We start from the raw sequence: 15,552 nt of genomic DNA on the forward strand, positions 1-15,552 counted from the left end.
GTTGTTGTTTTTATTTAATTATTTCTTTACACAATGGAGTCTCAAACTGAAGAAAAATTCAAGTCCACTTACTGAAAGTCTGTTCATAACGTTTCACAAAGCCTAAAGATAAAGGCTTATGCTATGAAGACAAAGTGTAAGGAAAGATGCATATGGGCACATATTTCACTGCCATATGTAAATGTGGGTATGCTGATACTGAAAACTGTAATGTGTTTTCTTTTTTTTAAGTGTAGTAAAATGAGAATCAGGTATAGGCATATATTGTGTTAATAAGTGTGCAAAATTAAATGATTAATACTGTTAATATATAAATAAAAGTGAATCTATTCTGCTCATTCAAAAATCCATATTTTTATTATTTTCATGATCCAAACTTAAAAACAGACCCTTATATTTATCTCTCAAGTAATGACCATGCTGTAGTATTGCTTGATCTGTGGTTTCAGTCTGTTGTTAGGTGGTTGCTAGGTAACATGCTAAGCATCATTGATAACTAAAATGACAGTTATCATGTTATCACTGTAGGATTATAAGATTATTGTTATAAATCAGATGTTGCCATGAACATGCATTTATAAAGAGCTGCAGATACAAAAGAAAAAGCTTCAGATGTTGTAAGTGGTTGCTAGGCAACATTACAAGATCATAATATCTGATATAGATTAGAATCTTCTGGTGAGCAAGAAGCTACGTGCCAATTCTGGTTGCTCAGTTCCTTATCATGTAGGAGGAGTTCAGAGGCAAATATACAGAGATTCCTGGCCCAGTTTGCTATAAAGCACATTGTGTTGATAACATATTTTATTCCCAGGGAAACTGTTGTCAGTCAGCTCTACGGTTATCCAGAAATGATTTTGGTCTAATGAGCTAACAAAAGAACACAGAATTGGTAACTTTGACATGCAGACTGTTACACAATCATTAACCATAATAATGCAGGTACCACAGATTCTAACAGCATAAACTCCAAGCACAGTAGTGCAGCCACAGTGAATCGTGTGAACATATTACAGCTCTAAAACAATCACCTTTCACCTCGCAATATCACTGTCTGGCCTCGCTGCACAGCATGTCTTTGTAATTTCCTGCTAGAGTGAAGGTGACACATGCCTACGCATCAGTGAACTGTAAGAGTAATCCACTCTTTTATTAAATGTCCAGTTACAATATGTGTGTGTGTAGGCTAATGTTAATATCTTCATGGGGTTTCTATTATTTGGTTACAGACTGACAGTTAGTAATAACAGTGAACATAGTTCTTATGTTAACAAACCAAGTCACCTGATTATTTGGAAAGCTCCACACACATATAAATATTATGGTTCCACAGAGGTTTTTGGCCTCTACCTAGCATGTTTATCTAAAATGAAAACATCAGTCACCAGGGGTCACTGCTTTCTCTAATACTCTTCGTTCTGACTACAGATAAACAGAAACTGTCTTTCCCGTTATTGAGGGCTCCAAGCTCAGACTTTCAAATTATTAACAATACGACTCCAAACATGAGACGGTCAAGGAGTGAATCTGTTCTCCATCCACATGTGCTGGTCACATGACATACTGACATGGCACGTGGAGACCTTACATTCTGTTTGTAAGTGCAACATGAAGAAGAAATCTGGAGATTGTATCTGAGCAAAGAAAAGAAGAGCAACCTGACACTAAAATAAACCACTCAAAAATAACAAACACAAAAACATTTTAATGATTGTGAGGACAGTAAGTTTTACACCTAAACTTATCACATTTAGACATTTATTTCTCCTTTCCCACGTGGAGCTATCTGAGGCGGATACATATTTATAAAAGTTTGGCATCTGTTCTGTTTTCTTTCATCTCTTGATCATCTCTGAGAGATGAATGGGCACCGCAGCAGGAGCCTGGTGATATTTGATTAAAAATACTTGCAGTTTTCCTTAAAAAAAAGAAAGGGGGCAAAACACAAATGGTATCTACTTAGTATGTAGATACCATTTGAATAAATATTCATGGCAGTGAGATTTCACTGGGAGGACAGTGGACCAGTTTCATTCTGTTGATATTCATCCAGTGAACTTATAAGACTTTAAATCCACCTATAATCTCTTGGTGTGGGCTGTTCAGTGTTTTGAAAACATCACCTTTTAAAGAAGGGAGTCTTTTAAAAAGGAGAGAGAAAAAGCAGCTGAGCAACCCACGGTACCATATCAACTTAAGGCGTGCAGTAGAGTGAAGAACAGGAATTATCCTCCATAAATATGTCATAGAGAACAGTTCAGGCAAGATGCTGGAGTTCCACAGTTACAGTTCCTCTCCTCTTCCCAGGTGCTTTACCTTTAGTCACTTCCTTTGGTGCTTTGAACAATAGCAACGATTATAAGACTCAGAATGATGAGTCCTGCTACCACCGCAACTGCAATAAGCACCACTTTCATCTTCTTGTTCGCCCATCTTTTCTGTGTCTTCACCTGGGTGGATGTCTTTTCAAACTTTTTACTCTGCGAAAAACAAAATTAAAAGGTTTAAGATTTTGTTCTTGTATAATTACATTTCTAAATGTCTAATAGCTGTGATCACAAAGATAAAACCCAGAACTGACACGCTCATGCCACTTCCAAGTAAACTTATCACGTAAACAAATCCAGAGGAAGTCCTTGTATCTTTAGGTCAAACGAGTCACAGACTGAAGGTCAGCGTGTTTTTCATTAAACAGGAAAGTACAAGAAAAATGGAGATTTCGATATAACTGCAGCAATCAGTGCTTTCTTATTCAAACCTGTTAATGTTAAATCCACAGAGATTTGCTTTATGTCTCAGCTTTTGATTTTTTAGCTTCTTTCATCTTGTTTTCTCTTTAGGGCCCACATATTTCTGGTTCAGTTTGATCATATTTTTTCATCAGACAGGCATACATGAAGTGGGATAAATGATTTTTCGGGGTGTTTTTATTCTAATAGTTCTATTGAACTGGATAGATTACATTAACTACATTATAACCCACGATTTAAAGTTGCCTCCAGGTGTCACCTTTTGGCAGATTCTTTTTCCTGTGTTGTGGTCTGAGTGCAATGCAAATGATCTGGTGCTGAGTAGGGTGGTAGTAATGTCAGTGAGCAAAGCTGTGTAAATGAAAGCTCTGGACTGAAGAGTTTTAATGTTTTTGATTTAGCTGATCCCAGTTTTGTCAAACTTGCTTACTTCTGTCTGTTCCTTTTTTGTATCGGTGAGATCCTCTGTAAGAATCTATGCATTTTCTTTGAAACACATAGGAACCGAACCTTGTTTTTTTCACAGTCTATGATATTCAAAAGTAGCTCAGTTTGCTTCTTGAACTTCAATTTGCCTGTCTGCTTTTTTAGTTCTCCCCCTGGCTCCTCACCAGTGTCATGTAACGCAGCCAATGGGGCAATGTGGGAATGATGCAACCTCGCTGTTGACCCCTGGAAGGATATTCATACCCAGGGAGACCAGCTTGTTTCATTCATCTTAAGAAACAATAGGAAATACCTTTCTAAATATAGCACCATAAAACAGAATCAGGATGTAAATCGCACATTTGCTTTCCTCTCCAGCTCCACCTAAAGCATATTTATAGACATCAATGTGACATGTCTTAGTATTAATCCAAAGGTGCTTGTGGAGAGGGGATCTGTGTGCCATTTGCCCCAGTTATTCACCTTCAAAATAAAAGCCAAAGACTTTTACAAGGAACATGTAGGCAAAATAGAGCTGTGCTAAGAGATGATGCTTTTCCACTTGGACAGTGTACCTCTTCCAGCAGCAGATCAGCCCTGTCTTCAAGCTCATTGAGTTTGCCAGATCTTTCTTCAGCTTTGTTCATGTTTTGCAGCATGATGACTTTCACCTCCTCCACTTCCTCCTGGGTCTTCTGCAGGTGGCTCTTCCCGTTCTCCTGTCCAATCAAAACACACAGTTTGATTAAAACTAAACCAACCCAACCTCCTAGGACCCTCACAGGAATTATGTGCTCACATTATTTAAACTTTCTCACGGTGACATAATGACAGATGTCAGTTGACACACAAACTGTGAGGCGCTCTTTGTGTTTTTGGATAAACAGAGGATCTCAGTGAGCATGCCCACAGTGACTGTGGAAGTCATCTGTGTAGCCAAAAAATGCAGGTCAGCGCACATCATTATGTCACAACTAAAATCAAATTTAAAAAAAAGAAGAAAGTCACAAGATTGGATTTCTAATTTGGATGACTCCAGTTTTTGTTCCTGTTGTGCGTCACTTTCAAATATGTGCTATCAAATTTAAGGAGACCTGTTATGCCCATTACCAAGGGTATATTTTCATTCTTTGACTCTATTAGAGTAGAGCTTCATATCATTCATGGTCAAAAATAATCCTAATTTAGTGTCTTTGTGCAGCCCCTCATCTGCCACCAATACACAATTTTAATCTCAAGCATCTGGTTCAATTAAGGTTAAATAAATTAGATCGAGAGTTTAAGAGTTTAAAACTATACTTCTACCTTGCTGTTGCAGAAGTCACTTATCTTATAATGTCTCTGCTTAAGTTAATTAAGAGCCTCTACCACTGTAACTGTATATATGAGAGAAAGTAAGAAAAATAATAACAGGTCTCCTTTAATGGAGCTGAGACGTTTCAGTGGGCTTTTGTGGAAATTCTTTTTTAAACAGAACAAGTAGCAACACTGGATGTTTAGTTACTTCTAATTCTATTACTATATTACTTTTATTGGTGTCGTTTTTTTGTAAACAACTTTTGAAAAGAAATCGAATCAAACATTAAGCTGCCAAATAAAAAAAATGGCAACCAGCACCAACAAGATCTAGGCTGCCTGATACAGGTCAGACTGGCATCTTGTTTTATAAACACAGCAGCACTCTTCTCCACCCGTCACCTGCTTTTCAAGCGTGCTTAAGCAGGGATATGTTAATTGTTAAACTGTATAGCTACAAATATATTTCTGGAAGCAACTCACAGAACAAACTAACTTATACAGTAAAGCAAACACATTCTGACATGTTAAAACTATTAAAAAGAAAACGTGTTGCCACTCAGACTGGTACCAGCTGTTTATTAGACAGCAAATGAGCAGAACAACAACAAGAGGGATGATTTTCAAGGATATTTGTCAAGTCAAATTATCCTTGAACTACTTTCAAGGATAGTTTGACCAAAGGGCCATTGGTATCCTGACAGCTCTCTCCTTCACCTTCGTCCTCTGGGGCGTGAGAGGAAACCGACATCTCAGATACTGACAGGAACAGGAAACTGACAGACAGAGCAAAACAAATACGCCTCAGCACCTTGATTCACTTCACGCTCAGCTGTCTGTTTCTCTAAAGGCTTTCGTAGCCCTCCCATACTGCGGTCTGCTTTTCATTGGACCTGGCTAAGAAACTTGCATCTCACCCAGCAATGGTGACAACTGATTTATGCTGGGCTTATCTCATCCTGGGCATAGCAAATAGCAGCTGAACAATGGTGTATGTTTAAAATTCAGATGGCGGTGTCTTGACACAGGAAATGCTGCCCATTCCAGTTCCCCTCCTTGCTTCCTTCCTTCCTTCCCTCACTCCCTCCCTCCTGCCTGCCCGCATTCAGGTACCTGATATTATCCCAGTAAGCCACATCATGTTATAACATGCTCAGTATGTTGTATCATGGCACTGTTTTAAGTGTTCTGCTGGTCCATAAATTGTTATAATCTTAGATGTTTACTCTTAAAGCAGGATGTGTTAAATGAGCAGGTTTAAAAATGAAAAGAGAAGAAATATAATAAATAAATTCATTCCATTTAGTTTACATCTATCTCATTTCACACATGACCTGGTGCCTCTCTTGACTGAAAATGGGTTAGCCTCTCTTCACCTTCACATTGTTAATGTATGAATTAACGTCATGTTATCTCTAACTGAGAACCTTCACAGACGTCATGTTATCTCGCTGTACCGAGTCTCTGGATGAGTACGTTAGTTTGGGTTGTAAAAAGCTAAGCTAAGCTAAGAGAACTGAAGGTTGACCTGCCTGTTCATTAGTAACAGACTATAAATGGTCACAGCGTGCTTTAGGCGTTCTTAAAAGTAAAGAAAATACAAAAGACAGAAAGAAAACGGCAGCTCTAACAAACTTTATCTCTCATTCATCTCGTGTTTTTTGTGAAAGCCATTTAAATGTCCTTTAGCTCAGAGGAGGCAGGTATGCACTTACCGAGTCCATGTTGTCTCGTGCTGTTTGCGTCGAAACTGTCACAGAGTCCGCATTTAAAAGGGGAGAGTCGACTCGACTTTGCAGTAGGAGGAACACCCAGGCTCCGCTGCTCTATCCGGACTAATGTCACAAATTAAGACAGAGAGATATTTCTCTGTTTTCTTTTATCCGTATCCTCTTTTCTGCGCTCGAGCTCACCTTACTCACTTTCACTTCTCTCTCCTGTGGCTTCACAACTTGTTTGCGCTTTGGCTGTGAGGCGTTCGAGGTATTCCCGGAAACCTCGTGTTTATAAAAAATCATGTTACGTACAACGTCAAATGCAAAACGGTGGTGAAAAACTCCCGGATTTCCCCCGCGCTGTACCACAGTCTATGCAACTGTGTAAAGTATGCACCTAGTAGTTTATAGTTTAGACAAGAGATTTTACTTATTTTGTTTTTGTTTATTCATTTTTACACTTAATATCCGTTATACTCATCTATATAAGTATAAATGTTTTAAATACATATATTACTAAACCTATGAATGCATTGCAAATAACGATTTATATTCAAACCATGACAGTTGCATTAAATTAATTTTACGTGCTTAAGTATCAGTAAAATCTGGGGAATATTCGGCATTTCTGTGCTGCATTTGTACCAATTCACACCCACGCAGCTCGTGGGATTTACTGTTAGTGGTGAAACAGTGGTTAGCGCTGCTTGCCTCATAGTAAGAGGCAAGAACCGCTGTCCGGCTCGGGCTTCCTTGCGTGGAGTTGTAAGTTTACTCCGGCTTTTCCCTACAGTTCAAAGACATGTATGTTTGGTTAATTAGGGATTCTAAACTGGCTGATAACTCATCATCTGTCTGATATCTCTCCATCTGTCTGATAGATGGGTGTACCCCACCCAGTGGCATCTGCGTTAGAGCCCGCGACCCTGAAGTGGACCCTGAAGCGGTTAAGACTATAGATGGATAGATGACCAAAAACCTTTCCCGTGTTTATTGTGTCTTATTGTGCTTTATATCTATATCCAGAGCTTATGTTACCTTTACCTTGACAGGGGCTCTGTATATCCAGATTTGGTTTGCATGTGCACATTCATAACTTCATTAGCACAGATAACGATGGCTTTGTCGTTTGGATGAAACTATTCAGACACAGGAAATGGGTGTATGTGACTGTGGAGATGCAGGAAGTGGGTTCTCTTGTTTGTTATAGATGATCTACGAATGTCAGTTTTACATGAAATGGCTAAGCACACACTGAAATGTTTCAGTGTTTAGATATATGTCTCTAAGCTTTGTTTAAGCTTTGTTTCATTTCTAAAGCATTTCATTCATTCATTTATTTGTTCATTTCCAGGCACAACAAATACCTATATTGAACATAAAATGCACAAAACAAAAAACAAAAATTGCCTGAAAAAGGAGTGGGACGAAGAAAACTTATTAAATCCCACCCCTGTACTCACTCATCAACAAAAAAACAAAAAACAAAACAAAACAATAAATTATATGTTTGTGTAAGCCAGATATGAAATTTGATGTAGAGCTGTGGAGGAGCCTGTTTTGCGTATTTTTTATGAATTTGTAGTATTGTGAACCCCCATGTGACCTGAGAAATATGCATATGACATGTTTGGCACAACATAACTTTTACTTCATGTCAACCTATCTTATAAAAAGTATAAAAACGGCATTCTTTTTAATGTGGATTTCCAACATAGCATTTCTAAACATAGTAGTTTTCTTCAGAGAGCATAAGTTATTTCTATCTGCACGCAATAACAGAATTATTTAAAAAAATAAAAAATGACAAAAGTGTTTTATACCACAACACAAACCATGATGATGTGCTTTAGCTTTGTAATAGTTAAAGCTTGTAAAATCGAGTTAAAACTGAGGGTTATCTTCAAATTAACATACAGCATAAAAACTTCAGTGATGATTTCTTGAATCAGAATCACTTTTATTGCCGGATTTGTATACGACCAAGGAATTTGTCGCAGTGTTATGGTGCAGAAAAGAGAAAGCATCATGCCAAAAATAAAATAAATAGAGTTGAGAAAAAAGAGAAAGATTTCAAAGACTCTGGGAAAAAGCCGAAAAAAACAAACAAACAAAAAGACACTAGAACAACTGCCAAGATACTTATAAATGATGTAGCCAAGTCAGGACTTGTAGTCTCAAAGAAACAATCAGCCCTGCACAGTAATGGACTTTGAGGGTGCAGACCAAGAAAAACTCCACTTCTGCCAAAGAAACACCTTCAAGTCAGACTAAAACATGTTAAGGACAACCAGGAGACAGATTATGTATACTGGAAGTGCGTGATTTGGTCAGATAAGATGGAACTAGAGCTCCTTGGCCACAAAGTCGCTGCTTATGTTTGGAGAAAGAAGGGAGAGGTGTTCAAAGAACAGTGTTACCCACAAAGAAACACGGTAGATGTTTATGTTGTCAGTCTTCAGTGTGTCTGGAACTGAGAGTCTAATCAAGCTGGAAGAAATCACGAAGAAGGACTATATATGAATGAGAATAAGTGAAGATTTCTGTAATACCCAGGTCCAGAGGTAGGGAAATGGAACAGCTGCAGCCAGGTCCAGCTGCCAGTCACAATTAAAGGTGTGGTTTGTTACTACTCAATCAATCAATCTATCAATCAATCAAGGCTTTATTCGCCATGTGCAGGTTGCCCTGCAGTGAAATAGGACCCCCCCCCCCCCGACCTTACACACACATCATAGACATCACATAGGGATACAGGTCGGAGATCGGTAGTGTTACAGAAAAAAAAACACTGAAATATACACTACAATGGGAAAGTACAAGAGGAAAAAAGAGACCTCTACTCATGCTGGGCTCCTGGGAGGACAGCAGGAAACAAAAAAACTCCTCTGCACAAAAAAGCACATAAATGTCCACAGCACAACATTATGGAACACATGACAAGCCACAGGGTCGGGTGGGGGGTGAGGAGTAATCCGAAGCAAACACAGCAGCCATCCTGCCCAGCGCTACCATTCCAGCGCGGGCTCAGACCCGCCGTGTTCCCAGGAGGGAACAAGCATCGAAGGCGTTTGGAAAGGGAGGGGGGATAAGTGTGTGCATATCAGTATATATGTATGTGTGTGCGTGTCCAGAGTTCAGCTGAGACAGTGTCCTTCGCCCTGCCAGGCTAAGTAAACAGTCTTCCAGCCAACCCAGGTGGTCTTGCATGGAATGGGAAGGAACAGACTAAACACAGTCGTTATCAGGGTTTTTTTGTTCGGCTCCAGCCTTGCGACCGCAGCTGGCGCCGAAAGGGTATCCGCATGAAGTGATGGTGCTTTTTACTTTAGTGCGAACAGCTCATATGAATTTCAAAGCTGTTCTAACAGTCCAACACTGGTCTCTCAATCTCCCGTTGGAGAGCCGTGAGCTTCTCCATGATGTTATCAAACTTGCGCTCTGTGATGTTGTCATTCTTGTGCTCAAAGAGCCGATTCTGAGAACTCACGACCACAGTGAGCCTCCCCAAGATGTAATCCAATTTGCGCTCAGAGATGTTATTCCGAGCGAGCCCCTCCAAGATGTAATCCAGTCTGCACTCAGAGATCTTATTCTGAGTATTCACGGCAGCCGTGCGTTCTCCAAGATCTTATCCGTGCTGCACTCAATGAGCCCATTTTGAGAAACTCACGTCTTGTCCCATCATTTCAATCCCAGTGGGCAGCCTTGTGGGGGTTTGAACAGCCGGTTCTGCTTTCTTAAATCTTTGATAAGTCAGGGCCAAGCCAGCTCCGATCAGAAAGAACCCTGTTACCATGGTTCCGAATAGGTAGATATCTTCAGCACTCAGGCTCACCCAAGCCCAAACTTCTCGTTGAGAAAGGGGTGTCAATTGCATTTAGGGACCAGTTGATCAAATCCATAATTCCTCTTTTAGGTTTTAGAGAACAGACTGTGAGAGAGTGTTCCAGGGAAAAGTAATACAAAAAACACGAGACTAGACAAGGACATAAGAGGCTAAGCAGGGAAGCTAAGGGAGGGGAGGAGAGGAGAAAAGTGCGACCGCCTTCGTCAAGAGCAAGAGCAGTGACTCTTGGTCAAAAGGTCAGTACCCAAAACTGAAGGCATAAGCAAAGCTAAAAACAAAACCAACCAGTAAGAGGAAGTGTTACCTAACCCTATGTGAAACAAAATGTAAAAAGAAGAAAAAAAGACGTGGTTTCCCTAACTCACCAAAGCACAAGAGGAAAAACTGTACAAAAATAAATAGGCAGTTCACTCCTTCTGGTTCAGTGATAGTTCCAATAGTTACATGGTGGGTAGATGGCGTTATTGACAGGAACACTGTATGCAAAACTAAGTTTCGCTCAGGAAAACACAGAGAACAAGCAAAGGTTTGGAAAATCACCAGAGGCACCTGAACGCAGCAGTACTGTTTATCCTTTATATCTTTTGTGCTGTGTTAAACTGTGAAGGACTGCTTGATAAACAAACTAATATGCTGCTGTATTCAGTGAGAGCCTGGCAGTGTGTGGCTCTTCCTGTCTGAACTTGTCAAACGTGTTGTGATGTGATAAGACGCACAGCCCTTTTGTTGCAGAACTCTGTGACATTGGGTCGCTTAAGGGTGTTGCCTTCTTGTGGGCCCTGAAAGCGTTTAAAACGTCCTCCTCATGTGAAATATGTGTAATATCCATGTCATATCCCCACAGGGATAAGTCTGTGCCATATTAAGAAGGCCATTCTTTGTGGTACTTTTTGCTGCTTCCTGCAGTGGAATTGTTTCTTGTAATTTATGTTTTTTTTTTTTTAAACTAAACAATGGCACATGTCTTTCAGCATAAATGTGATGTAGATACACACTAGGTTTTTGTTATGATATGTGTTGGATCACTCAGAGACTAAAGCCTCTCTTTTTTCTGAAGAAGTCGGTCATCAAACAGGTTTTTAACCAAGACTGCTTCCGTGTATGTCTGTGTGACACGCATATGATAGGGAGCTGATGAGCAGACAACACTGCTCTATTGTTGCTTAGCTGTGTCACTCGGTGAGCAATTAGAATTCTTTCCCACAGCGTTTGATTCAACAAGCATGAGACCCCTGCCTGAGACCAGCAGACCATATTAATTTGCAGTGTTCCATTAGCTTTGATGGAAAAAAAATACACATTATAATTTACATATTTGCAATCATATCTGCATAGTATATGTGTGTATGTGCGTGTGTGTGTGTTTAACTTAATCTTATTAAAATCTGTGGAGATACAAACCAAATTTTTCTGCACCGCATAATAACAATAAAGATACATGCTACATACATTCTATTCGTGTCCCGTGAGGGTGTGAAAATTAGAGGAAAGTAAAGAAATATCAGAAATGGGAAGTAAGGCCTTCCATGCGTGCAAAACATGAAAGGGGTAAATTTTCTTCATCATGTGATTTTGGCATAAGCGCAATTTTATTTGCATCATCAAACTTCCACACATGTATGCGGTCAAATGGCTTAACAGTGAAAAAGGAACTAAGAAAGCGAATAAATTTCTTTTAATCCTTGGAAGATTTTGGAAACACGTATTAGTTCCATGATTCATAAATGATCAAGTGATGTTTGACTGAACCTTAGCTTGCTTAGCTTTTAGCTTAGCTTGCTTAGCTTAGCTCGCCTAGCTTGAGTGTGTGAGTAGAACCACAGGCCTGTTCACACCTGCGCTTTCTTCTGTTTCACTTGCAGGTTATGTTCGTTCTCACTTCTTGTTCTCTGTTATTTTTGGCAGCTGTTAGGTTTAGGTTTGGCTCCAAAAGTATTTAATTATGTTTAGGAAAACATGTGGTTTTGGTTCAAATGAGATAATTTGGTTGTAAGACGAGAACTGCTCCGCGTACCTCCCTGGGCTACTTCCTTGTTTCCCTGAGCAGAGGTAGCTGGGTTTAAACAGCAGTATTTGATGGTCTGTAATGACAAAAATACAATAACATTAGGTAATCATTAACAACTGGAATGGGCATGAATGGAATATATGAGCACCTGGGGCCTTGTTTTCCGTCAACAAAGGTTTAATGAGTGACAAATGTAAATACAGTTAATCGGGAAAAAATACAGCAAACAATCTGGTCCTGTCACAGTTTCTGTTTACACTGTGAGTGAAGATAAATGTGTGAAAAAAGAATCTCCTGTGTTAAAATCAGTGGTTTGGAGTTGACAAACTTAAAACTCTATTACTTTATTAGCAATAAATACTACTATTATTATCTCTATAATAATAATAATAATAATAATAATAATAATAATAATAATAATAATAACTATTACTAATATTACAGTACTATTTAAGAGTTAGTACCACGAAATTTGCCTCTCCACTCCTCCATCACTGTGTTATACTTTCGCTTTCAGTTTCAGCTGTCTGTATGATGATATTGTTGTGTTTAATTTTCATGTAATTGTTTCAGGCAGTGTTTTATGTGAGAGTAGTCTTACAGCACAATGATAGATTTTTAAAATTTACAGTAGTATATTGTGCAGTTTCACAATATACTATATTTTACCAAACCATACAGTATGTTCTTGTGTGGTGTTGTGTACTGTAGTGCAGTAAAAGTATCATCTACTTCAGCACTATGAAGTACTATGACACTACGATAGAGTGTATTACATAAAAATAGTAATATAAAGATATTTAAATATTAAACATAAACAACATGAGGCTGCACTCATCATAAATTCTTTTTACTAGCACATCATCTGTATGACAGTATAATTATCACTGTGTATCTCATCAGCACCGTCTACGTATTAAACATTATGGTGGGTCACAGTTTTTGGTGACACAGACCAGGCCAACAAAAGGCTTGCTGTGGGGAAAAAGCTTCACAAATACAAAGGTTGCATTCAGGATACTGACCACCCTCCCTTCACATTACTGCCTGAGGTTCATGCATAGATGGCAGAGTCACATTCACATGACAGTCGGGGCTGATTTCCCATTAGTAACAAATGAGCTTTGTGTTCCAGAGCTGTTGTCGCAAAGCTTAATTAGGTCTTTTGCCATGGGGATAACTATATTGCTTTACTAACCACATGTGGGCAAAACAGCACTTTCACAGTGAACGGAAAGACAGGCTCAGTTGAGAAACTATTAAGTCAACATCAGAGTCCAGCCTGTTACAACCTGCTGTCTATCTCGTTTGAATACACTTTGGAATGTTTGAAATGATTGATTTATTCTTTTTACTTTGGGAAGAGAATCCAAAAAAATCATTTAAAGACACAAAGGATTTACAATTTTTATTGTTGTGACCAGTGTGTTTCCTTTGCCTGTTTTTGCATTTTATTTTTGCAGTTTCTTTGACAAAATGCACACAGAATACACCTTAAAGCCTGTAAAACAACACAACGATATGTGGTTTTATAGACCTTGTTGCTGTAGAAAAACATTGATCAGTGAAGGCTCTCTGGCAACCAGCCTTACCAGCTGGGTGTAGTTTGTAGCATACACCCTTTTTTAATCACTTAAACTCCATAACCCAATGTTGCATCATAGTTTAGCTTTTTTTGTTTTTTTGCTTTGCTCTACACATTAGCAAAGCCTGCGATTAGACAAACAGAGAGCAAACGTGTGCCAAAATGTGGCACAACAACCTTCATAATGTTATCAAGACCTGATCTTCACTGAACAACAAGGAAAATTCTGCGGGAATCCCCTCTGATCAACTTAATCAAGACTCAGATCATTTGGACTCTCAGTCTCCATCTGCTGGCAAATCAGCAATTTCTCTATTACAGTCAGCCTGTATGAACACAGAAGGAGTCACAGAGAAGGGAGATTATAAATGGGCAGTTAACTTTTGGAACCTTTTGCAACATTTCTATACATATAGGTGATATTATGTTTAAATAGATATTTAGGTTGGGTTTTTTTTTACCACTTTCAAGATAAAGTGCTGCAGATTTTCAGTCTAAAATGACAGAACTGCAACTTTGAGAGCCAATTGGTTGACGTGGGCCTATGTAGAGGCCATAAATGATCCTGGAGCCAGGTGGATGGTTTGAAGAGCCTAGTAGCACTGGCAGTGTGAAAACAGACAAAAGCCTCGTTTCTGTTTGCTTGATTTAGAGATTTGAAACTTTTGGTCTCATCTGTTCAAGTCCAAAAATCTCAGATCACATCTCAGTATAAACAGCAGGTTTATTATGTTATTTTAAGTTGACCAGTGTGAAGAATCGGTATAATGCAGAAGGCACTATGCTAATGCTGGAGTAATCTCTCAGTCATCACCCAAAACATCTGTGTGCAATGCTTCTCTTGTAGTCCGTCATGTTGACCTATTCAGTGCAAATTTTCACAACATCTGCCCTCATAAGTGCAGATTGCTTCCCCCTTCCTGAGCCTTGTTGAGCCCAAGGTTTGTTCCTGTTAAAAGGGAGTTTTTCTTGCCATTGTCACCAGTTTTTTTTGCTAGGGGGGTGTCTGATTGTTGTGGTTTTTACTGCGTCTTTACCTTACAATATGAAGCACCTTGAGGCAACTGTTGCTGAGATTTGGCACCGTATAAATAAAATTGAATTGAATCTTAAGTGAGGATTAAAAGGTGTGCAACATAGTACATCTTTAAAATGTTACAGATGCTTATTCTTCAGATCCTGCTGTTGATTGTGCTCTGTTTATCAAATGAAAGAACCAAAGTATTATGCTAACGTGTGTGGTGTTTTAGTGACCTCCACAGTGAAAGTTTTCTTTCAGAGCCACTGAGTGTATGGTGCAAACAACCGACTCTTGAGTGCCCTCTGCTGCTTAAATGGAAGCAGGACGTGCCTGCACAAAGCTGAGGATGGCACTGCACACACGTTTTATTACAGTATCACTTACACCATCTTCCTACTCAATGAGACATAATTTATTTATCTTAAACACAGATTGCTTTTATTTTTCCCCTTAAAGTTACATATTTGTCTTCAAGTCCATATGCAGTCTATGTTTTTGACACAAGCATCATTTTATTGCTAAAACCACGACAGTGTGATTAGGAGATGATACCATTTTTTTTTTTTTTTGCAAATTAACAGATGTAGGATCAGAGAGACTCATGCAGTGATGTTGGATTATGATCTAAATGTGTTTTCAGGGCTTGGAGGTGGGGCTGGCAGGTGGGGCTGGCAAGTAAATAATGAAACAAGGTAAAATGAAGTAAGAACAAAACGTTAACAAGTAAATAATGAAACAAGGTAAAATGAAGTAAGAACAAAACCTCAACAAGTAAATAATGAAACAAGGTAAAATGAAGCAAGCACAAAAAGTTAAGTAAATAATGAAACAAGGTAAAATGAAGTAAGCACAAAAAGTTAAGTAAATAATGAAACAAGGTAAAATGAAGTAAGAACAAAAC

General features: G+C 38.8%; 1 protein-coding gene across 1 annotated transcript; it reads right to left on the minus strand.

Moving 5' to 3' along the window:
* Positions 1-338: 338 nt before the first annotated feature.
* vamp5 (vesicle-associated membrane protein 5) lies at positions 339-6,458 on the minus strand. Its single transcript, XM_085293533.1, has 3 exons — positions 6,188-6,458; positions 3,752-3,895; positions 339-2,480 (listed from the first exon to the last, which is right to left on the minus strand). Exons 1-3 carry the CDS (start codon positions 6,194-6,196, stop codon positions 2,319-2,321), a joined length of 315 nt encoding a protein of 104 aa, XP_085149659.1. The 5' UTR covers positions 6,197-6,458; the 3' UTR covers positions 339-2,318.
* Positions 6,459-15,552: the final 9,094 nt, after the last annotated feature.

This window comes from Mchenga conophoros, linkage group LG12, assembly GCF_057382185.1.
Source record: "Mchenga conophoros isolate Kocher_MC1m ecotype Shallow Benthic linkage group LG12, M_conophoros_male_GT1.1, whole genome shotgun sequence".
Lineage (NCBI taxonomy): Eukaryota > Metazoa > Chordata > Actinopteri > Cichliformes > Cichlidae > Mchenga > Mchenga conophoros.

Coding starts and splice junctions, on each gene's coding strand:
- vamp5 (XM_085293533.1), bottom strand. Junction 2,481..3,751: donor CTGATCTGCTGCTGGAAGAG/GTACACTGTCCA, acceptor TGTTTTTCGCAG/AGTAAAAAGTTTGAAAAGAC.